The sequence below is a fragment of the Beauveria bassiana genome (assembly GCF_000280675.1).
Source record: "Beauveria bassiana ARSEF 2860 unplaced genomic scaffold BBA_S00030, whole genome shotgun sequence".
Taxonomy (NCBI): Eukaryota; Fungi; Ascomycota; class Sordariomycetes; order Hypocreales; family Cordycipitaceae; genus Beauveria; species Beauveria bassiana.
In genome coordinates this window covers 98,424-121,989 of record NW_007930865.1, presented here as the reverse complement: position 1 = coordinate 121,989, position 23,566 = coordinate 98,424, and the positions used below count along the sequence as shown (strand labels likewise).

Sequence of the window (23,566 nt, the reverse complement as noted above, 5' to 3'; positions counted from 1 at the left end):
TTGTGCTGAATCATACGTGACTATCACAGATCAGAGTCATCTCTAGGTACATGCAGCATGCACCGAATTCGGCATACTGACTCAACAACTAACCATTGCAACAAATCAATGCAACTCTTCCCCAATATGACAGCAATACCGCCGACTTCAGGTATGCAAAACATACCGCGTCAATAGTAATACACAATTCTCTGTATCAACATCGCCGTCCCCGAGGATCTACCGTGTGACTCCTAAACCACGACTACCCCACCCCTCGCAGCTTCCCCCCTCCTAAAAAAGGGTTGTCTGCCCCTCCAAGAATCAACCGTTCTGTCCTGCCACAGCACACCCACCGCTATTTCTCCCCGACTCTCGCTCGCACCGTCCTCGTCTGCCCGCCATGTCGTCCGAGAAGGTTGATGCCGCCAAGGTGGCCGAGGGCGCTCCCAAGGAGCTCGCCGCCCGGCCCAAGGAGAAGAAGGAAAAAGTGCCCAAACCCAACAAGAATGCCGGCCTCGAGGTACGTAACCCCAAATGCCGAAACGAAGAAGCGCCTCGAAGAAAGGGGAAAAAAGAGGATCAAACAAGTAAAGAAAAATTGACATTGTATGACAGCGCCCCGAGCCTGCCGAGTTTATCCAATTCCGTCTCGATCTTTTCGACAAGATCAAGGCCCGACAGGATGCCGAGATTGCTGGTATGCGGCCGATCCGTGACGCACAGAGGGGAGGGATGCGACTGACATGGATATCACAGCCAAGCCGCGTGAAGAAATTACCGTCACCATGCCCAATGGAAACGAGACCAAGGGCACTTCATGGGAGACGACCCCGCTGGCCATCGCCAAGGGCATCTCCAAGAGCCTGGTCGAGCGCACCGTTATTGCCCAGGTCGACGGCGAGTTGTGGGATCTCACCCGCCCGCTGGAAAAGAGCTGCAAGCTGGAGCTGCTTGATTTCGATCACACCGAGGGTACGCGACGCCTATTCCCCGAAAAGAAGGATACCAGCCCATGCTTACACGCGTCCTAGGCAAAAAGGTCTTTTGGCACTCGTCTGCCCATATCCTGGGCGAGGCCTGCGAGCGCCGCTTCGGCTGCTACCTCTGCAACGGGCCTCCCACCGAGAACCCTCCCGGTTTCTACTACGACATGGCCAACATGGAAGGGTGCGTGGGGACTTTTTTAGTCGTGTGACTCGATGACTCGACGTGGTGAATGCTGACAATAGTGCAGCCAGGTTGTCGGCGACGACGACAAGAAGGCGCTCGAGACCCTTTCGTCGTCCATCATCAAAGAGAAGCAGCCGTTTGAGCGCCTAGAAATGACCAAGGACGAACTACTCGAGATGTTCAAGTACAGCAAGTACAAGGAATACTTTATCCAGCAGCGCGTGCCCGACGGCACAAAGTCCACCGTCTACCGCTGTGGTCCCCTGATTGATCTGTGCCGCGGTCCTCACGTGCCCAACACTGGCAACATCAAGGCCTTTGCCGTTCTCCGAGTATGTCCAATACGCGTCACTTTCCTCGAGCGATCTATACTGACCACGTGCAGAGCTCCGCCGCATACTGGCTGGGCGACTCCAAGAATGAGTCGGTGCAGCGCATCGCCGGCGTCTCGTTCCCCGACAAGAAGGCGCTCGAGGAGCACAAGACATTTCTGGCTGAGGCGGCTAAGCGCAATCACCGCAAGATTGGCACGGACCAGAAGCTTTTCTTCTTCGACGAGGTCTCACCCGGCTCGACCTTTTTCCTGCCGCACGGCGCGCGCATCTACAACACGCTCATGGACGTGATCAAGGCCGAGTACCGCAAGCGCGAGTTTCAGGAGGTCATGACGCCCAATGTGTACAAGTCGGAGCTGTGGAAGACGTCGGGCCATTGGGGCCATTACGCGGAGAACATGTTCACGTTTGAGGTGGAAAAGGAGCAGTACGGTATGAAGCCGATGAACTGTCCGGGTCACTGCAAGATTTTCAGCCACGCCGACGTCAACTACAAGGACCTACCGTGGCGCATGGCCGACTTTGGCGTGCTGCACCGCAACGAGTTCTCGGGCGCCCTGTCGGGCCTCACGCGCGTGCGCCGCTTCCAGCAGGACGACGCGCACATCTTCTGCACCGTCGCCCAGATCCGCGACGAGATTGTCGGTTGCTTTGACTTTCTCGACTCCATCTACAGCCTGTTTGGCTTCGAGTACAAGCTGAAGCTCTCCACGCGGCCCGAAAAGTACATTGGCGACGTCGCCGTCTGGGACATGGCCGAGGCCAAGCTCACCGAGGCCCTCAACGCCTTTACCACCAAGATCGGCTCCAAGTGGGAGCTCAACCCCGGCGACGGTGCCTTCTACGGGCCCAAGATTGACATTACTGTGTACGATGCCCTGCGCCGCGAGTTCCAGTGCGGCACTATCCAGCTCGATTTCAACCTGCCCAAGCGGTTCAAGCTGCGTTACGTCGCCGGCAAGGACGAGGACGCGCCCGGCGGCGGCGACGCCGAGCCCGACCTGCCCGCCGGCTACGCCCGCCCCGTCATGGTGCACCGCGCCGTCCTCGGCTCCGTCGAGCGCATGTTTGCCATTCTCACTGAGCACTTTGCCGGCAAGTGGCCGTTTTGGCTGTCCCCGCGCCAGGTACTCGTCGTGCCCATTATGCCCGCCGTCAACGACTACGCCGTCGAGGTTCAGTCCATCTTCAAGAAGCAGGGCCTCTACGTGGACGTTGACCTCAGCGGCAACACGTTTCAGAAAAAGATTCGTACCGGCCAGCTCGAGCAGTACAACTTTATCTTTGGTAAGACATTTTCCTTTCTCTTCTCTTCTCCGTATCACCGTTTGATTTCAAGGGGGTTTCTTTTTACCAAAATATACTAATGATTGAATTTTTCCCCATAGTCGTCGGCGCCGAAGAGGAAAAGTCGCGCACCGTCAACATTCGCAACCGCGACGACCAGGCTACGCAGAGCAAGGGCGAGCTGGTTCCCCTCCAGGAAGCGCTGGATCAACTGATTAAGCTCAAGGAAGAGAGGAGACGCGTCAACAAATTCTGAGGAGGGTTGGATAGACGGGGAACAAGACGTTGCGTATAGAGGGAGATGTGGGTGATATTTACGACCTTTTTTTTTGTTTTTTTTTCTTCTTGCATGAGAAAAAAGGGTGGTGGGCAGGACAATTTAGCATGTATGGAGTAGTGACGAGCAAGGCTGATTACAAGAGGAGAGAAAACAATATATATATGCATCACGACGACCTTTTTCTGCTCTTTTCTTTTCGAATATGAATAGCAAGATTCGGTGCGGATACAATGAGAGAACACAGAACGAAAGCTCTTTCTTCTCGTTGATTTCTACAATTATCGATTTCTACAATTGGAGCTCCGTTCAAGACTGGCGGGATGCAATCCCGTTTGGGACATGGCAAACGGGTTGCATCTGTTACCCAAGACAATTTAGTAATACATGAATTTTGGCCACGTGAAAGAAAGCCATATTATGCAAAACCAGACCATTCGACGCCACGGGATATCGGGCAAAGACGGGGGGGAACAAAAAAAAGCGTTTAACATGGCAAGACATCGGGCTGCAACGGTCGTGGATGCCCAAACGGGTATTAGTCTGCCAGCCCACCGTTTGCGTGCCGCTCTCTTGTTGCAAATTTATCACAAAAAAAAAAAAAGGGAAAGAAAGGGACAGCAAGGAGGGCGTCGATGTCTTTGATTGCCAACAAATATGGCGATCTTGGGTGTTAGTGTGCGCCATGTCTCAGAACGGGCTGGTAGGTAGGGATTTATCAAGGAGCTGGCCACTGGTGTGTGCGCGGCACAGTATCCGTACGAAGTATCCGTATGCTCTCTTGATATCGAGAAACCAACCGGCGGCGTTCATGTCCTGGGCGCGAGTTTTGACGGGGGAAAATCTTTGCGGGGAGGATCTCTCCTTATTAGCGCAATTAGAAGCAACTCCTCCCGGGCCTTGTCAATGAGAGCTCCGGCGATGGCTCGGCTGGGTGTTGGGTGGGCAAGAGAGCTTGTGCTAGTGCTCGTTTGGCATCAGCTGTAATGATTGGTCAGAGGACCCGAATCCGACTTTATTATCAAAAAGCCCATTTGCCCATCTACTGTACTTTGACACCCAGGCAAGGAAACTAGTATCCGCTTGTGAGAATTCGATCTCACGGAGGAGGAGGAGGAGGAGGAGAGGAGGAGCGCTGCAGGAGAGGGGCGTGGCGCGGGTGGCGCAAGCACTTTGGGTATCACAGTGGGTGCGAGGTGTGTGTCTAGGTGCGTTGGTGGGAACTGGGTGTGCACTGTGCACAGTGCGCCGTCCAACACTGGACGAGCTCGAGCGCTGTAGTTACACAGGTAGGTACGTACGTGGTACGACACCGGTAGTACCAAATGGGGTTTGAGCGAGAGCCGGTATCCGGCTGCAACACCGTTGAAACTTGATCGCGACTCGTTTGTTCTTGGAAAGTGACAAGAAGGACGAGACACGGAGCGAAAAGGACGATTCTTTTCCCCAGCAAATGTACAGAATGTGCATAGACATGACGGCTTGTGAATGTGCTGCCTGCTTGTTTATGGGAGAGTGGCTCGTTGCACACACCTGCATACTTATCAGCATAACACGTACATCATGGATAAGATATATACTCTGTACTCCGTACGTACTGGTAGACCGAGGTGCAAAATGGCCACCGATCACGGTGACTGCCGCGAAAAAAGTCGTCCGACGTCCCAGTGGCTGGCCGTACAACCTGAGCAAAGCGGATGGCGATAAAGGGCTGGCCAAACGCGCTGCACAACGATGATGTGTCACATCACCACGCTACCTGTGCGTAACGCTCCAAGCTGTTACCTCCCGTAATCTGTACAGACTTGTCAAGTTGCAATGTTTGTTTGGGGTCAAGGGTGCCTTGCAAGCTGCACAGCGCCGGACTGCTTCCACTCTCGCTGCGTTGTGATGCCGAGAAATCACATAGCAGTAGCCCTGCCGCTGTTTCCATCTTGGCTCCTCTAGTTTATGGTCCTCGGGACGAACAATCATAGAGAAAGCGTTGTCTTGTCACACATGAGATGTGAGGAGTCGGCCGAGGGGACATTCGCCACCGCGGTGCTCTCTGAGATGCGACGAGAGCGGGTGCAAGACCCTGCTTGCTGGCTTGCGTGGTCAAATCTCATCTTGACTTTTTCGATTCGCTTAACCACGCCATTTCTGGCATGTTGCCAGCGCGCCCCTCTAAATTCAACAATTACGAATAGCGTTCTTTCATCCTTGGACCTCGGAGCGCGAATCGCATCCCCCCCGGCTGGTGGGCCGCGACCCCGGGGGGCGTGCAGACACGGGGCGCGGAGAGATCATCTATCATAAAATACCACGGCGAGACATTCTGTGGCGCCCACGGCTTTGTACTCCGTAATAGCTGTAGTGCTCTCCACATCAGACAGCAATCCAGCGCAGAGTTTTGGGCCCAGATTCGTACTTTCTCAACAAAGCAGCGTAAAAACCTAGCTTTGCCAATCCCAAGCTCCATATCTTTCGACGTACATATGATTGTGGGATGGGTGAATGACTTCGATTTGAGCTGCTCCCCCCCTCCTCCCAAAAAAAAAAAAAGAAAGAGAGGCTGTTCTGGGGTCGTCTTGCGCCAGGCCTGACGATCTAGCCCAGCTCATCTGAATCTTGCCGGTCCGACTATTACGTCGTACAAAGTGGTCACCGACGGTTCATACCACGTTCCCATTGAGCTGCTGGCGGACACGACGACAACTGATTCACCAAGGGCCTAAACTCATACACTGCTCCCCAAATGACACCTCGACGCCTGGACAAGGCCCAGTTTGTCGGAGGTGAGCACCTTTCATCTGGCGCGGGGGACGCGGAGAAAGGAACGGCACGTCGCAAGTGTGTATGCATAATTTCCAGTTGATCGAGATAACGCCGACCAGGGGTAAAAGTATGAGCCAAGATACGGGCCATTGATTTGTTAGTTGTGTGCGATTTTGCGTGCGATTGTCTCTGGAAGCAGTGAGTCAGCCCATCCAACATGGTAGGCAGGCCACGTTCGCACAATGCCTCTCAGGCTATTTACCGATAGATTACACGAGCCTGCAGAACATGCTGGACGAAGCTTGTAGCTCAGACTCTAGGCCTTGACAGCGTCTGCCAGTCCACTCACTGAGTACACCCTCCCCACAGGCGAAGCGCCACTGAACTGGAAGACAATAAGGATCATGGGACCTGTCAGAAATGAGAGACGTCGTCGGTAGAGGGCCCGCCTGGCAATATGATGTGTAAGTTTTGAGGTGTTTCTTTGCGGGCGGCTCTGGCGCATCCGCATTTTTTTATTATTAGAGGCGAAGGAAACAAGGAAACGACCTGTAACACGGCTTGGCAGCACGCGAGCAGTTTCTGATTGCTAGTTGCCATTTGAGTGCAGAAAGTGCCCGCGGCCGTCGCCGGTCCGTCATGAACCCGAATATGCTGGCGACGTCCTTTTGCTTCCCGTGTGCGACGTGGAGCACAGTGCTTGTACTTCATATGGTCATGCAGTCTCGTCCGTGGTAGAATAGTGGCTGACGTAGCGTCATGTACATAGCTTCCTGTGAAGGTGCATAAGGCGCGGGCCAAAGGGCTTGTATTAGTGGCAGCTGCACGCAAGTCTCATTTCTTGCATGGACCTCATAGTTTATTGATTGATGGCGTCTCAGACAGACAAAAGGGGGTCCTTTTTTCTCGCAACCTGAAGCCGAGCAGCAATGAAAGAAACGTCGACGGGCCATTGTCAAAGGCCCGCCGCAGCACTTGGCTCCAGCCTGTGTGGTGAGAGACCAGACCGCGGTGTTCCGAGGGATTCACAGTATTTGATGAGACTTGGGCATGCCAGATCACAAAGGCACGCACGCATCAACTTTTCAGCCCGCCCATTGGGGTTTGCTTCACATGCAAAGAAAAGCCGAGGCCAGGAGGTCGGGGTGGTATCTGACAGCTGGAAAAACTAAATGCAGACGCTGCCAAGGTAGATTTCTACTAGTAGAACTGGTGGGCATGAGCGGCAACGTCGTGCGTTCAGATGGCGTGCCAGGGCTGCTGGTTGGTGCTTTGATGTCTCGAATGGAATGGATTAGCTGTGCCTAATTACTCGGTACGGAATATTTGAACTCGGTAACAAGTCGGCAGAACAGGTGGAAAGTGTCGAATCGGCACCTGTGTAGATCGTGCATTGCTTATCACGACAACTGTAAGGACCGTTTGTCTGACGGATAAGGGCCATTGGTATTGGTGCAAAGCTGGTCCATCAGTCGGTTGCAATGTATGGGTAGGTAAGTAGAATACTTGCCTCGTCAAGACGATATGTCAGAACTCGGGCCAAGTCTTTGGCTTGGCCTTTTTAGGTCTTTTCGGGGGGTTACTACTCCGTGGGTGAATCTGAGATGCCTGGTTGAGCGGTGAGGTAGGTAGCGTTGGTAAGCTGGCTGGTTGATGCAAGGCGGACGGACAGACGGGCAAACGGGCAAACAGGCAAACGGCATTGCGCCAGCAGCTTGTAAATTAGGTGCAGGTTGCGCCTAAGGTACCTAATGGGGCAACCAGCAAGGCCGGTACCTAGGTCACGATGCAAATCAGCAATTTATGAGATACACCGAGAGCTGCAAAGGCAGCTGCCTAGTCAATCATTACTAACCTTAAGCTACTAATTTTGGCTGGCGCTGACAGATTTACCAGAGATCAATTTACGTGCTACCTCATCAGAGCTGCTTTGACGGACCTTTGCTTTCTTTGCCGACACCCCCCCACCCCTCATGCTGAAGCCCCAGGGCCCCCAATGCGCCTCTCTCTCAGCACCTTCACGAATGGGCCACTTCCAGGCCATTTCTAGGCCACTTCTGCCAGCACCTGCGTTGTATCTAGAGAACAAACTCCAAGTTGTGGCTTTATGTGGCTTTTGTAGCTTCCATATTCCCATTATCATGTTCCATGCCATGCTCGCTTGCCACTGCCACTGCCACTGCCACTGCCGATGCCGCCAACGTCCAGTAGCCTCCAACCTTCACCCCAGTAGCCTCCAACCTTCACCCCTCCCTCCCTCCTCCACCTACCTCCCTCTCGCGATTCCCCTCGCTTTCTGGACCTCGACATTGCTTGTCCTCTCACCATCCTTGCCACCACGCCACCTTTTCACCACGCACACACTTTGACACAGATACGACTCTTCCACACACTTTCACTCAGTCTCCTACAGACCTTTCAGATACACGCAAAAAGAAGCCCTGCCCGCCTCACGCCAACATCATTTTTCCTCTCCTTGATTATTAGGGCAACGCCGTCACTATTCGTCCAGCAACAAGCCATGGTCCGCACGCCATCGAATCCTTGACACAACCATAGTCCCACTGGTCGTTGACCTTGCACCTGCTATATCTTACATCATTCATTAGCGGTACGGCCATCTTCTCGCGTATGTCGACCTTAAGCGTACCAATCGACAATCAACCCCAGCTATTCGCCCTACCGCATGACCTAAGAGTCTTGCTCGCTCTCTGGCCATGCGAACTTCGTCATCGCATACGACTCGAGTGCCGCCCGACGACCCTCAGCAAGACAATGGCCAACTTTCTCGCCGACGTTCCCGCCTACTAAGTCGCCAAACACATGACTCCGACTCCGACTCTGACAACAGCACTTCCGACTCGGTTTCGTGGTGCCAGCCTGCTCGATCTCACTTGCCCTCTCACCTTGCTGACGCCTCTTCCCCCGCCAACAGCGCCGTCCGCATGTCATCTAGCGCCGTTGAGGGGCCTAACGCGCCTTCTGCCAGCCACCATTCACAGTCTACACTACCACCCTCGCAGTCCAGAAACGATGGCCAGTCAGACATGGACATACCCGACAGCGACGGACAAGATTCTGACCCCGAAGTCGACTCTGGTGGTGCTGCGCTGGCGTTGATGGCCCCAGTCCGCCCCCCCCAACCTACCAACGTCATGCCCACACCCGAGCCAGATCTTGACTACCTATCCGATGCCTATCATGAAGAATACGACGATGACGATGACGACGACGATAGCGATCATTACATGCAACACATGCAGCATCAGCCAAGTTCCTTAGAACCGATGGCCCCCATCGCACCCGCACCTATGTTCCCCCATTATCCAGGCAGTGCTTCCTTCTTCCAAAACACCCCTCCCAATATGCCTGTCCATCAGCCACAAATGCCGGTTCAACCCATCACATTTGGCATGCCTGCTGGTCCTACCGACCTAGCCAACTTGCCGCCGCTTCACCAGCCGCCTCCCAACTGGGTCCCTCTGCCAGCCTTCCTCGCCGACCAAAACTTGACCATTAGCGATGCGATCCCGGCTATACTCGGATCTGAGAACCTCGACTTGGTCGACTTCTTGCGTGACTGGGCCTACCAGGGCCGCTATGGCCGCGCTGGGCGATCGCAACCCCCTTTGCTCGATGAGCTGATGCGCCAAACGCAAGAGCAGCCTGACGAGATCAGCTTTGCCCAACTCGAAGGCGACCAGTATGATTTGCAGGGTTTCAATTGGGCCGCCATGAAAACTACACGCAAGGCTGCAAGATTGCGACGGCAACATACCTACAGAAATTATGTAAACAGAATGGGCTCAGATAGATGGATGGCAAGTATCCCCGCCTTCCCCTTAAGACTTGATTCTAATCAGTTTTGTCTGCAGACGCCTCACCAACCCCTATCCTCTCGTGAGAGTTTTTACCGATTCAATAGAATGCACATTCGCAGAGACGTCTGCCTCGCCCACTTTCAGCTTCGCAGTGTTCTCGCCTGCCCAACCCGCACACACGCCTACTATCCCACACCTCAGGGTATCGCACGTATGAATCTGGCATCTGGAAAGTCTGAGACGTTCATGAACACGCGCGACTTCCCGGCAGCCGGGGCCGTCATCTCGACTGTGGATGCCGATTGCGGCGTTCTCATGTGCGGAACGTTCAATGGCGAGTATTGCATCAAGAGACTCGATGCGCCTGAAAAGCACGCTTACACCGAGGGTCAAATTACATCGGATCCCGGCGGAATCACCAATCATATTAAAATTCACAAACCCCGGCGTTCTTGCGGACCTGCGGCTGCCATAGCGAGTAACGATCATGGTTTTCGACTGCTGGACTTGGAAACGCAAACGATTGTACAAGAGAAGAGGTACCCGTTTGCTCTTAACTGCACAGCTGTATCTCCGGACCGACGACTGCGGACCGTGGTAGGCGATCACTTCAATGTTCTCATTACCAATGCCGACACGGGCGAAGTGTTGCAGGAACTTGGCGGCCACCGCGACTACGGCTTCGCCTGCGACTGGTCCGATGACGGTTGGACCGTTGCCACGGGCTTTCAAGACATGGCTGTCAAGATTTGGGATGCCAGGCGCTGGTGCAACACGAGCGGGCAATCGACACCGCTGTGTACAATACGCACAGAGATGGCGGGCGCTCGTAGCTTGCGCTTCTCTCCCCTTGGCAGTGGCCCGCCTGTGCTGGTTGCTGCTGAGGAGGCTGATTTTGTCAACATTATCGACGCCAAGATGTTCCACTACAGGCAAGAGATTGACGTCTTTGGCGAAATTGGCGGCATAGCCTTTGCCAATGACGGCCAGGATCTCAACGTGCTTTGCTGCGACTCGCAGCGTGGTGGCCTCTTGCAGCTACAACGCTGCCGTGGCCGACGCAATTTTATGCGTAGCTACGATGAAGACTCAATGGCAAATCGCCACTCTTGGCTCCCAGACACGGACATTACACCCGCCATGGACAAAATTCCTACATTTTTTTAACTTCACATTCAACTTTCGCCTATTACCAACCCATGACCACCCTATACCCTTGAATGACGCCGTATAGGATAATGTATACCGGCTTTTTTGCATCTACCCCGGCGTTTACCCTTGACTTCCTCCCCTATCCTCCTTTTGTCTATCCACGACTTGAACGAGAGTTTTTCGCGAGGGTTGTGTTTTACTATTCTTTTCACAGCATTTGATGGGAGCGATTATCATGTGATTTTGATATACTGAGTTCTTGTCACAGTTGATTGTGGACCGTTTTCCTTTTGTCTCCTCCTTCTCTTTGTTTCAAGTCATTTAGATTCCTAGTTGCATCAAGACGGAAGTCGGGTGGCGAGCGCAGTTTTCCTGTCTGTAGAGGAGGAGAAACAGAAGCTAAGTTGGAGGAAAACCGTGTGGAGAATGTTCTTGGATAAATCTCAATGAAATATACATGGCCAGCCTGACTGGTACCTCGGTTTTTTTTCTTTTTTTTTTTTTTTTTTCACTTGAAAAAGATCTCGATTCAAGTGTTGTGGCGCAGCAGATGCATAGTAATCTGACTTGTGTTTTTGGACAGTGGTGTACGAAGTAAATAGCTGTCTGTTGTGAGCTTGTTTGTAGTTTGGGTGTATAATAGCCGTACTAGTATGAAAACAAGAGGCTCAAGATTGATTGAATTGGCCAACGGGAATGGCCAGCCAATAAGTACGGAGAATATGCCATCAAGATTCGAGAATACAATTCGACAAGGCTTCTGAGAACCAAGGGGCCGAACCTGAGTTTACATGCGCACTTTTTATTGTCGTCAAGGAAATCAACGAGATTGGAAAACGGCACGGAAACAAATTGGAAGAAAGAAAAAAGCTTTAAATGTATGTAATCTTGACGAGGCTTTTCCCCCATTATACAACTTTTAGCAGCAAAAAAAAAAAAAAAAAGTAACCAGAAAATTAAATGTGCAGGCTGCTTGGCTCTTTATAAACAAGGGGCTCTGGAGGGACGTAGCAGACATGTCATATGTGCTTGGGGGGGTTAGAAACTGGTTTCCTTCTCTTGTTTATTTACTGGGAAAAGAAGATGTTGGTGAGACCCCAGCGCTGGTCGTCCTGGGGCTTCCAGCCCTCATTGTCAAAGGAGAAGAAGACGGAGGCGTCACCGCACGTCTTACGGATGGAGCTGATGGCCTTGGCCTGGTCCTGGGCACCGGGGCAGGCCTTGCCGTTGCAAGGGCCCTCGTTCTTCCAGCCTGTCTCGAGGTTGATGACGTTCTTGTTGCAAATGCCCTGCAGAATGTCCATCTGGCCCTTGACAAAGATGCCGGCGCCGGCGGCATCGACGTTGGGGTTGAAGAAGGCGTGGATGTTGGCACCGACAACGTCGACGAGAGGGCAAATGGCCGAAGACACGTCAGTCTGCTGCCAAATGTTGAGCGTCTCGGCAATGGTGACGGGGCCCTGGAAGCCGGAGCACTGGGCCTTGACGTCGACGATAAGCTTGGCGAGCTGGCTAGCGTTGCAGACGTGGTTCATGATGGCCTCATTGCCAACGACGAGCAGACGAATGGCTTCCCAGTTGTTCATGGCGACGAGGTCGTCAACCTGCTTCTTGACCTCGGGGTTCTCAATGGAGCACTGGCCACCGGGCCTGACAAAGACACCGGCAATAATCTGGAGGCCGTGGGAGACACAGGCAGGGACAACGTTGACAAGAGTATCGCAGTCGGTGCCGTAGATGCGGACGGCCTGGAAGCCAGCGGCCTTGATCTCGGAAATGTCCTTCTTGACCTGGCTGGCGGACTTGCAGGCACCAGAGCTGCTGTCGTACGGGCCGTAGGTGATGGCAAAGTGGTCATTGGTGCCCTTGACCTCGGTCTTGCTGTTGCCAGGGATGGCGGGAGCAGAGGAGCTGGGAGCAGCAGAGGAGGAGCTGGGAGCAGCAGAGGAGCTGGGGGCAGCAGAGCTAGAAGCGGTCGAGGAGGGAGCAACGGGGCTAGGAGTAGCGGTGCTGCTGGTAGGAGCAGGAGTAGGGGCAGACGTGCTCACGGGAGAAGGAGTAGGAGTGCTGGTAGGAAGGCCGGAGCTGGTGTAAGGGCAGACGGTGACGTAGTTGGTCTCAGTGGCGGTCACGACAATCTGGGGCTTGGTGTAGGTACCGGGAACAATGATGGTAGGCGTGGGGTAGACAATGACGGTCTCGGTCGAAAGGGCGGTGGTGTGCGCACCAATGGTGTAAGTGCCAGCGGTAGGGCAGACGTACTCGGTCATGCGAATGGTGCTGGTGGTGACACCGCCCGAGGTCACGACGGTTGCTACGGGACAAGTGACGGTAGTCAGGGTGGTGACAACAGTCGTGACACCGCCAATGGCGTGCGTGCCAGCGGGAACCTTGGTGGTAGTGGCGCCGCAGACGGTCGTCGTGTCGGTGACGGTCATGGTCGTGGCCGGGAAGGTGTAGGTGCCGGGAGTAGGGCAGCGCTGCACCTCGGGAGTAGGGACGACTACGACGGTAGTGGTCGGGACAGTCGGGACAGTCTTGACAGGAGTCGAGACGGCGGTGGGGACGGAGGTGATGATGACGGTCGACGTGTTGGTCGAGGTCGAGGTCACAGTGGTGACCTTGTTGGGGATGACTGATGGGTGTTAGTTTGCGCCTGTACTTTTGCGTTTGAAGGCCGCAGAGCAGCGCCAGAATTTCAACATACGGGTAGCCTCGCCGGTAATGGTCTTCCAGATGGTGGTGCAGCCAGGGAGGCAGACCTCACCAGTGGCAGCAATGGGGAAACCGGTGCTGGCAGCGTGGCCGCGCTTGGCGAACATGTGGTGAGCGTGACGATGGTTGGCGGCAGCGGCGGTGGCGGCACCAGCCATGGCCGCGGTGGCGGCAAAGAAGGTGGTCCTCATTGTGATTTGAAACCGGTTCGAGTCGTTAAAAGAAAAAGAGAATGGCCGCTAAAGGAGTGGAGCGGTATAGGAGAAGGGAAATAAAACGAAAGGACGAAAGGGCTGCAAAGAGCGAGCTTTCAGTTACGAAGTCTGGAATGTGTCGATGGTTCGTGAAGAGAAGAGGGGAGAGAGAAACAAAACAGAGGCGGCAGGTGGGCAACTATTATTATTGTTATTTTCTGGACAAGAGCGGCAGCGGCCCATTGCAGTAAATGATTTGCCAGCAGCTAGCGGCCCAGCCCAAGCAGGGGGTTGCGGTTTGTGGTTCACGAAGCTGGATGTGTCTTGTGTCTTGTGCTTGGCTTGGTGGTCTTGGTGGTACTGCCACTGGTGCAACAGACGAATCCTTGCTTGGTCTTGCGCCTCGGTTCCACTTGGAATCTGCTAACCAGTGGCCTCTGCCAGAAACAAAGACATGGCTTGGCTTGACATGGGGCGTCAGGATCAGGCAGGTCTTCCTGTGCTGGCTGGCCAAGGCTTTTGGTCGTTCGGGAAGAAAAAGAAAACGACTCCAATCAGGGGGGAGACCTCCGGACCTGGCCATGTGCTAATTTGCCATTGCCTGCCACCTCTTAAAAGGGGGTTTTGTCCGCCCATTCATCATTCAGCCATTGTCCTTCTGGCCTGCTCTTCGCCGTCGCTGCAGATTGCGCTGCTGCAACTCTGCGAAATGAATGGCTGGCTGTCAGCGGAGGCCGAATTTGCTTGGGGAAATGAGATGGATCGCGCTCTTGTCCCCTTTTCCCACTTTCCACACATTTCGTATATCCGTCGATTCTGTATTTGTATCACGCGGCAGCGAACTGCCTTTCCGTCCTGTTTGTTGTCGAGCTCCCTTTTCAGCATTTCGCCTCTCTGTTTTGCCTCTGACCGTGTCAGCCACAACACCATTCATTCCCCCTACTCTATACCGACCGCCTGTCTTTCAAGTTTCGTCCCTGGTTAGCTTGTCCGTCCAAAAGCTTGGCAAGAAACAATTGTTAGCGTGCCCAAACAAGGCAAAGTCAGGAACGGCTGCTGCCAGCTCTACCCCATTCGGCAACGATCCGCCGGACCTCCATCGTGCTGCTGCTTGTTGTGGGCTCCCCCGGTTATTATTTTAATTTGGCAGTGGGCCTTGCCTGCAAGTACCGGCCTTTGTTTCCAATGCACTATTTTCATCCATAATTTCCCTCGTCGCTTGCTCGTAGCGGTGTCGCCTTCAGGGGACGAGCAATTTGAGATGCGAAGCAAAATTGTCCCTGATAGTAATAATAACAGGATTTATCCGTAATAACAGCTTGGCTTTCCTCCACGCGCCATCGATCGACTCCCGATGTGGCTGGTGATATTCTCTGATTTTGCAGTATCGGACTCTGAGTCTCCACGTAACCCGAATCGCATTGCTTGACAATTGTTTGTGCTCTGTCTCTCGTATCTGTGCTTGCGAAATCATCTCTTCCCTGACTCCGCGAAAGGCTACTTACACCAAGCGCAGACTTTGTAGCATATTCAAATCGTCGTCGCTGGAGCCCGACAACCCGAGTCATGGCTTTATTCTCCGGCGCTTACACCTCCAGAGACTAGTCCCGGTTATGATTGGCACGGCGAATTATGCGGACTGGCTGTTCATGCCCCCCGTCTTAGTAACAAACTGGTAATAGCGCAGCTCTCGAGTTCTGCCTCTGGCTGCTACCATATGACTGTTACCGAAGCATTCTTATTCTGAAAGACCGTCAAAGGCATCAAGCCGTCACATCGCGACTTGTCAACGAAATTCACCCAGCTGCTTGTAACTATCCACAGAAACTTGTTGCATTGTTCTAGGTTAGTATTGCCAGCATTGAAAATTACCAGTAATAAGGTGCTAACGCCGTACCTGCGTGAGCGCGCCCCACCTAGACATGTAACGCGAAGACGAAATTAGACGACGTTGTGGCTAGGTGACGAGGTGACGAGTAGCACAGGTGGATTTATGGTGTTGTGATTACTCTTGCGCAGTGAGGGTCTTGATTAGTTGAGTTGAGTTTGTTGATAATGTATGCTGGACGGTCCTTGATGATCCTGTTGGAAGTACTCCCGTAGCCAAAGTGGCGCTTTTTTAGCCACCCACTTCCTCGAGAAAGCCACTGCTTGAGGAGCCCGGGATCATGATGCCCAGAGAACTCCATGTGAGTATAAATTTTCTTCATCTGCCTTCTTCACCCCGACATCTGCACAGTGCCTGTGAAATCAGTCAGCCGTTGTACTGGTAGACTCTCACTGTGCTGTAAGATATGCCTTGGCTGCAGCCTACCCGGTGCTTTGCCTAAAGTCCGGAGGCAAGTTGCACGGCCGTCAGATGGCAAAATCTTGATGCCGTGTGCACATAATGATGAATGACGCCTCAAAGCCAATGTCCGAAATTGATTAACTTTTTCACCTTCCCATTGAAAGTTGACGCCCTTGGCAGCTGCCGCAGCAAACGCGAATGCACTCGGTCACGTGATCACATTTTATGGGTAGATTTTTAACGACATGCTACACCGTCCACGTCTACCATGAGGTAACATTATTGACCAAATCAAAATGTTTCGCATATCTGGTAGGCCATTTATCTGCCAGGCATGTAGTAAACTACCCCAGTCCCCACCAGGGCGACCGAGAGCCCCAAAGCTGCCATATCTGGTGACAGGCTCAGGGGTAGGTTTGCGCCGAGCCCCCAAGACATGATGATACTGACATTCCTCTAGAAATGGGTTGCAACGCAATCTGCCAAACAAAGCGGGCAGCTTCTTGGACAGGAAAACATACCATCTACTTTCATCCCCGGTCAAGAAGCTATTGCCAAATTGCCTGTTCGTGAGAGGCTGCATTACTGGACACAGGAGAATGACAGGCAAAAGACGCCAAAGATGTTCTCAGATTCCAACTTGTATGCTACTATGACCAATTCCTTAACTCGCACTCAAACCTCGAAAGCTACAAATCTGGCGAATTTGAAAGCCGGCCCAACTGGGTCACAAACTGGCTCGGCCATGGAATTCAACCTTGAGCGTGATGAGCACTCGATTGTGGGGACTGATATAGCTAAACCAGGAGACATGGTTGAGCTTGGAAGTTCTGGCTCTCGCATGCCACATTTGGCAATCTATCTCGGCTACTATGGAGATAGAAACCACTTCTACGCCTCTAATGGTACCTGGAATATGTCCAGGGGCTTCTCCTCGCCCTTTCTCGTTTCCAATTTTGCCAAGCCCCATGAGCTGGAACCCATTTTATCCAAGCTATCCGCAGACGCAACTCTTGAAGACTTTGAAAAGATGAAGGAGGAGGAAAGCGGGCCATCGCGAGAGGATGCCAAGGTCTTGATTGACAGGATGGACGCTTTTCGGGCCGAGACCGAGAGTGTTTACCAGCGAAACTTGGCTAATCTTGACGCTGCGCACAGATTGCTGTCTTACCGACACCGATTTCGATACATGAGCCTGTTTCAAATGGCCGATGTGCTGTTGCCCAATTCTATGCGAGTAGAGGGAGAGGTTTCGCCGGCAGCGCTGTATGCCATACATTTGGCCTTGACGCGCGTTGAGTTTGGTTTCCGGCCTATCAGCTCCTCTCGTGCGCTTCACAGGCGAGACCAGCTGTACGAAATCTTCCCGCAAGATCAGACTGAGCTTGTGGAAAAGGTAAATCTGCTGGCACGGCATTATATCGTTGCCATGGCCAGGAGCAGGATTCCAGGCAATGACGAGTTGGCAAATGCGTGGTTAGGCAAGTTCATCAAGCAGGCCCGCACTGCTGTGAAGAATAGCCGCAAGATTCGTGAATTCACCCCATACGGAATCCTCAAGCCATCCAATGGCGGCACAATTCCCAAACCCGAGTGGCTGCCCATCAGCAAAGATGTCATACAATTCCTTGAGTTATGGGCTAGCTATGGACTCTTCGAAGCAAGTGCGCGACTGCACTCAAATGGCGCCATGATTTTGAGGGCAATTGGAATGTATGACGACATGCCTCTCAACCAAACAACGGCGTGGACATTTCTGCAAGAGATTGGGCATATCATGCCGTGGGAAGTCCCGTCTCGCTACAAAGTTCGATTTCCCGATACCGAGATCGTGCCGGGTGCAGGGTTGAAGCGTCAGGAGCCGAGCATTGAGGTGTCTAGAAGAACCGATATTGCCGCCGACGCCCGTCAGGATGTTTGCTCTCCAGTTTTTTGCATCGACGCTGCGAGCACAAGGGTCATTGACGATGGCATATCGGTGGAAAGGACTGAGAAGAAGGACGAGTTCTGGATTCACGTACACGCAGCAGACCCGGCGTCTGGTATCGAGCCAAATTCTGAACTCTGCAAGTACATGGAACTTATTCCGGATAACATTTACCTTGCCGGCCACTTTCAAGCCATGTTACCGGCCGAGCTCGGTGGCAATGACGGTGACTACGCGTCAAAAAGCCTCATCGAGCAGTATTCTTTGCAGAAAGACTGTCCGGCGCTTACCTTTAGCGCCAAGGTGAATCGTCGTGGCGATGTGCTTGACTACAAGATTAAGCCAAGCACGCTGCGCAATGTGATCTACATGGGGCCCGAAGATGTATCGCGATTCTGTCTGGAGCCACAGCCGAAACTTGCGCGTGGTACAGAGCTCGCAGTAGGACAAAAGCGAGGAGAATCCGGTTATGAACCCGAACGAAAAATGGTACTTGCGAAAGATCTGGATCAAGCGCAACAGGAGGACGTGCTATTACTTTACGAGCTCACCAAGGCAATCAAGGATAAACGACTTGAAAAGGGAGCATGGCCGTACTTTTTCCCGCGACCTGCCGTTACTGTGCAGTTTGACGTAACTCAGCCGACTGCCGGCGCCGACGAAATCGCCATTCCAGCTGATCCCTATATCCACGTCGGTATGGAGTCGAGTAACGGATCGGCTCTGGTGAGCAATTCCATGGTGCTCGCTGGCGAAATCGCGGCACGGTGGTGCGCAGAGCGCCAGATTAGCGTGCCATATCGCCGAGACGCCAACATGGGCGTGCGAGAGCAGGAGGCGCTGGCATACGCGCGGGGCGAGCTTTATCCGCTCATCGCCAAGGGCATCGAGCCGACCATGTCGCAACGAGCGGAGCTGAGCCGGCTGACGGGCGGGATCGAGCTCGCGGCGCAGCCGGGACCGTACTTTTTGCTAGGTCTGGACATGTACGCCAAGGCGACGTCGCCGCTGCGACGGTTCGGCGATCTGATAGTGCACTGGCAGGTGCACGCGGCGCTGGCGCACGAGCGGGCGAAAGGCGGGCAGCTGGACCCCGCGCGCGACAGCGACGACGTGGACGCGAAGATGGCGTTTTCGCAGGCGCAGCTCGCCGAAGCGCTACCGCTGCTGCAGCTGCGCGAGAAGCTGGGCCGTGCCGTCAGTCGCGGCGCGTCAGACTGGATACTCATGGCGGTGGCGCGCGCGTGGCAGCACGACGGCAATCTGCCGGAGAAAATCGTCTTCACAGTGGACATGCAGCTGCGCGAGGGCCTCCTCGGCCACCTGGACCTGTTTGGTCTCGACGCCATCATGGACGCCGACGGATTGGACGGCCGCGCGCTTATCAAGGACGTCAAGGTTGCGGATCGCTTCGAGGTGGCGCTCGCCGACGTTAATGTGCATGCAGGCCAGATCCTGGTCAAGGCGCTGGGGCGCATCGAGTCGGCGGGTAAGCAAGACGGCGGCGCGACGGCGCAGTAATTGCTGCCTGTCTGCCAACTGCCTACCTGCTGCTCCCGGCACAAGGGAGACGGCAGTGCTGCAAGGTGTGCGTGGCTGCGTGGATACCAGTGTTTGCCTGGAGACGTCAGCGGGCCTGTATCGTGGAAACGTCACCTGGTCAAGGAAGTCGTCACCTGCAAAACCGAATTCGTCTTCCCCAACAAAAAAAAAAAAAAACAGAAGAGGAAGACGAATCAAGCCGTCCCTTTGAAGGGTCGGAAGATTCTGGCTGTGCTGATTGGTTCAATGGTCAGCTCTGCAGCAAATCAGAATTCGCCACTGCAGCATGAATGACCTCTTTTTTGGGGACATTGTTGGATGACGAAGCAGATCATGCGACCCTCCTCCGCTGCCTAAAACGAAAAAAGAAAAAGAGAACATACAAGAGAGAAAAAAAAAACTGGGGGTCGATGCCATGTCACTTGATGAAAAAAAAAAGTCCCCTAACCCAATGGGCCAAAGTACCTGCGGGGGAGGGGCCTCTCGCAGGCCGTGGAGAGGAGAAGTACGATATTGTTTGTACATATTTTGTGTAAGATTAGACGACAACTCACTTTGGGCATTTACAACGGGATATATTTTGGGCAATCAAAGATGGAGCTGAAGCAAGCAAAGGAAAAACGGTTTAAATTGTATATTAGCAATGTATTATAAAGTTGCATTTCCATCATCATCATAGACAGTAATCCTTCGGTTTCACGTCGTCTCATGCCCCGAATAGCCTCGGCAATGATTCATCGCCACCTCCTCACAACGCTACCCTTTGATCAGTATACTGCAGGACCCGTTGGGGGCATCGCCATCCCGCGTCTGTAGACTGTCGGTGAATACCTAGGTACCAAGCCACCACAGGGCGTACATCGGTACCACGCGACCACTCACACAAACATACACACACACACACACACACACACACACACACTAAGTGACCAGAGAAGAGAAAGGGTCCGTCAGGACACCTCCTTCACCCCGTCTAGCGTCAGGTACCGCGACATGTCGGACCCCAAGATAAACGAAGCCGTCATCTTACATTCACTCTATCAACGACAGAAACGGGTGCCTTGACAGATGAAATCCGCATAGCAAGTCATCATCTGGGGGAACCGTTGTGGGATGCAATTATATCTCGTTGTATTCGCCAAAAAGGAATAAATAAGGGCGCCACGCCACGCCTTGGCTAAAGACCAAATTCCCCGCACCTCAACAAAAGCAAGAAAAAATGGTAATACTAGTAATGACAGCCAGATTCAATCCGAGGGAAAAAAAAAAGCGCGTGACCGCTATTTGCCCATGTTCAGCAGACCGCTTAGCAACCAGACAAGTCCTGTCCTCCTCTTCTGGGTAATGTGTGGCATTCATTAGACCATTTTTTTTTGTTTGGTTTTTTTTTTTCGTTCTGTGTGTCCCGTAATCGTAAAACGTCAGATGTTGCCGACGCGTGAGTGTTTTGGTCGCGTCTTCCAATATTCCCATCCGAATATGCAAGAAAAGTCCAGGTCGGAAACGAAGTGAAGAGAATAGAGATAATGAAAACAAGTGGCTGTCAATATGCTGCCGTAACCAAACACCAAAATGAAAAACACAGAACCAGTAAAGATGATATAGACCAGCCGCTTCGCCAAGATTGTTTTTGTTGGTATCCAAGACGGAAATGAAATGATGAGGATATAAAAAGTTGTGTACGTGCAGACGGCCAACCGCACGAGGTGATTAGAGTTTGTTGGAAAATGGCAGTTATTTTCTCCAACCAACATTCCAGATAACGTGAGCAATGTCGCGTGCCGTATTGACGGTATCAATGACACGGCCAATGATGCCCTCGCCAGTGGGGTTCTCAACAGCTTCGTACGGCATCAGCATGCCCGATGACGTGCGGTGCAAGCCTGTCGACTCGTCGGGCGCGCTCTCCATGGGGGGTGAGCGCCAGCCCGAGCCAATGACCGAAATCTCATTGTCTTCCTCGTCCTCCTCTCCAAAGTAGAAGCGATTAGCCTGCTTTGTAGGTCGAAGCGTCTCTTGCGAGGATGAAGGCGAGAGCAGGGGGCTGCGGCTGTGCTTCATGGCCGTCTCTGGAGGCTCTGGCGTATCCCCACGGTACTTTAGTGTCGTTGGGGGCAGCGTAGCAATCGTCTCACAGTTGGTGTTACGCTTGCTCTTGCTCTTGCGGACTGGCACGCCGCGCTTTTTGGACTTGACACGTTTCATCATGAAGCCGTCATCGGAATCACTATCTTGATCGTCAAAAACTTCGATGTCCACGTCGTCATCATCGCCCTTGATGTCCACGGCGATGCATTGCTCAACCTTTTCGTTAAAATGAATGTGTTTGCGCTCATTGCAAGGCGACGATAGACCTGACGATTCGATGGATTCGACAGTGCTGTTGCTGGTGACGCTGAGGTGGCGGGATGACAGGGGAACGGCGACATAGTCGTCCGTCTTGCCCTTGTTGGTCAGGATGCCTCTACGCTCCTGAGCGTGAACTGCAGCCGCGGCCTGTTTGAGAAGAGAGGCAGAGAGAATAGATCGCTGCAGCATGACCTCGGACATGCTTCTCTTCTTGAGAATGGGCTTCTTTTGCAAGTTAATGAGAGAGTCCGTCTTGGACAGGGTAGAGCTGGAGGGCTCCGTGTGCGTGGCATATAAATGGCCAGGCTTGCACTGCAGAGGGCCGTAGAGCCATGTTACGTCGCAATCTTTTAACCTGTTGATGTATTAGCGTGAGGGTCGTGAGGCGTCATGCAAATGTGTACTGACCAGTTGAGAGACTCTGGAGAGATAGTTTTGAGATTATGTTTGGCCTTCATCCAGGTTCGCCACGAGGCATTCTCGAGGCGGGCCGAGTTGGCCACCTCGCCCCTTCGAGTGACAATGTAGCGCCACGACGTCCAAATGTCCTCTTCCCTCCAGTCGTGGGAGAGATAGTCGACCTGCCTCGAAGGCTGGCTGGCGATGGTGGCATCATCCTCGGCATGCTTGGTGAGCTCGGGAGTGTCGGGGCGAGAGGTGCTCTCTGAGGAGTCGAGGGGGCAGGAGGCGTGAGCTGGGGTCGACTGGTCTATTGGGCCGTCGTGTTCGTCATTGTCGTAGCCGAGATGAGGACGCATGTAGTATTTTTCATGGGTGAAGGGGGGCAGGCCAAAGTGGTCCTCGGGTGAATCGTCGAGGGGCGGGGCGTCGTCAAAATCGGAGGCTATTGAGAGATTGGTGGCGGGAGTAGAGGCGTAAGACACATGTACTGATTGAGCAGGTATTGTTGTGGGTGATGAGGGAGCAGAGGAAGCGTCGGATTCCGAAGAAGACTTGGAAGAGGGATCGTATGTTGGAGGTGCCTTGCGTGACGAGTGGGTGAAGGCGGACGTGTCGAGGTTTGTGTGCGAAGCAGAGCGTCGCAGCGAAGACGACGAAAAGTAATTGTCTTCCGAGGAAATGACGACGGCCATGGCGAAAGAAGCCGTGTAGAAGAAAGAAGACGACGCGTACAAGGTTGTAGACGAGCGAGCAGGAGGATTTAGAGAATCATTGGAGAGCGTCGACGCAGGGCCGGTGGCCGCACAAGTCAGGAATGGCCGTGTGTTTCGAAGTGCAAACAGACAAAACAAGAAGTTGTGTGAAGAGGTGAATGAGCCGGGGCTGGTCAGCCGGTTTGCGCGGGGAGGTGACGAGCTGGTAGGACGGGTGCTTATACGGGCAGCGTCGACGAAGTGGTGGTGTGTATGCAGGCTGTTACACGCGGCGCAGTGACGGGGGTGTCTTTTGTTGGTGTTGGTGTTGCGGTGGTATCAGTGGAGAATTGGTGTCGGCAATGGACGAGAGAGAAGAATGACGACAAGCGAGAGAGATGATAACGGCGGGTTATTATCTGGACGGATGGGGAGGAGAAGGAGTGTAAGAAGTATTGAAAGAAGTGTGAAGAAACAAAAGAGGATGGAAGCGGAAGAGAGGGAAAGGGTAAGTAGGCGAGGATGAAGAGATTTCGGGCGCGGGCTAGGCGTTGGGGGGCGTTGGGGGGGGTGGGTTTGTTTCCGGGGGAGGACTCAGAGAGTCACCTCAATAACGGACAGGGAGGGAAGGAGCCAAAGGCAAGGCAAAGCCAAAGCCAAAAAAAAAAAAAAAA

The 23,566-nt window shown here is 53.4% G+C and overlaps 5 protein-coding genes across 5 annotated transcripts in view; 3 read left to right on the top strand and 2 right to left on the bottom strand.

Moving 5' to 3' along the window:
• Window positions 1–382: 382 nt before the first annotated feature.
• BBA_08019 (threonyl-tRNA synthetase) lies at window positions 383–3,030 on the top strand (the record flags this gene model as incomplete). The annotated part of the gene is made up of 7 exons (XM_008603116.1): window positions 383–502; window positions 598–679; window positions 739–954; window positions 1,014–1,149; window positions 1,217–1,484; window positions 1,538–2,774; window positions 2,876–3,030. 7 exons carry the CDS (start codon window positions 383–385, stop codon window positions 3,028–3,030), a joined length of 2,214 nt encoding a protein of 737 aa, XP_008601338.1.
• A 5,495-nt stretch (window positions 3,031–8,525) lies between these two features.
• On the top strand, window positions 8,526–10,796 carry BBA_08018 (WD domain-containing protein; the record flags this gene model as incomplete). Its single annotated transcript, XM_008603115.1, has 1 exon — window positions 8,526–10,796. One exon carries the CDS (start codon window positions 8,526–8,528, stop codon window positions 10,794–10,796), a length of 2,271 nt encoding a protein of 756 aa, XP_008601337.1.
• Window positions 10,797–11,848: 1,052 nt separating this feature from the next.
• On the bottom strand, window positions 11,849–13,687 carry BBA_08017 (beta-glucosidase; the record flags this gene model as incomplete). The annotated part of the gene is made up of 2 exons (XM_008603114.1): window positions 11,849–13,416; window positions 13,489–13,687. The coding sequence occupies 2 exons, from the start codon at window positions 13,685–13,687 to the stop codon at window positions 11,849–11,851; spliced, it is 1,767 nt and encodes a 588-aa protein (XP_008601336.1).
• Window positions 13,688–16,276: 2,589 nt separating this feature from the next.
• Window positions 16,277–19,428, top strand: BBA_08016 (mitochondrial protein cyt-4; the record flags this gene model as incomplete). Its single annotated transcript, XM_008603113.1, has 2 exons — window positions 16,277–16,390; window positions 16,441–19,428. 2 exons carry the CDS (start codon window positions 16,277–16,279, stop codon window positions 19,426–19,428), a joined length of 3,102 nt encoding a protein of 1,033 aa, XP_008601335.1.
• Window positions 19,429–21,183: 1,755 nt separating this feature from the next.
• Window positions 21,184–23,566, bottom strand: part of BBA_08015 (protein phosphatase type 1 complex subunit Hex2/Reg1) — a gene marked incomplete at both ends in the record, with an annotated part of 3,290 nt that continues 907 nt past the window's right edge. Inside the window, 2 exons of the mRNA XM_008603112.1 lie at window positions 21,184–22,153; window positions 22,207–23,172. Coding sequence (XP_008601334.1) covers window positions 21,184–22,153; window positions 22,207–23,172 — 1,936 coding nt within the window. The remainder of the gene's footprint in view (window positions 22,154–22,206; window positions 23,173–23,566) is intronic.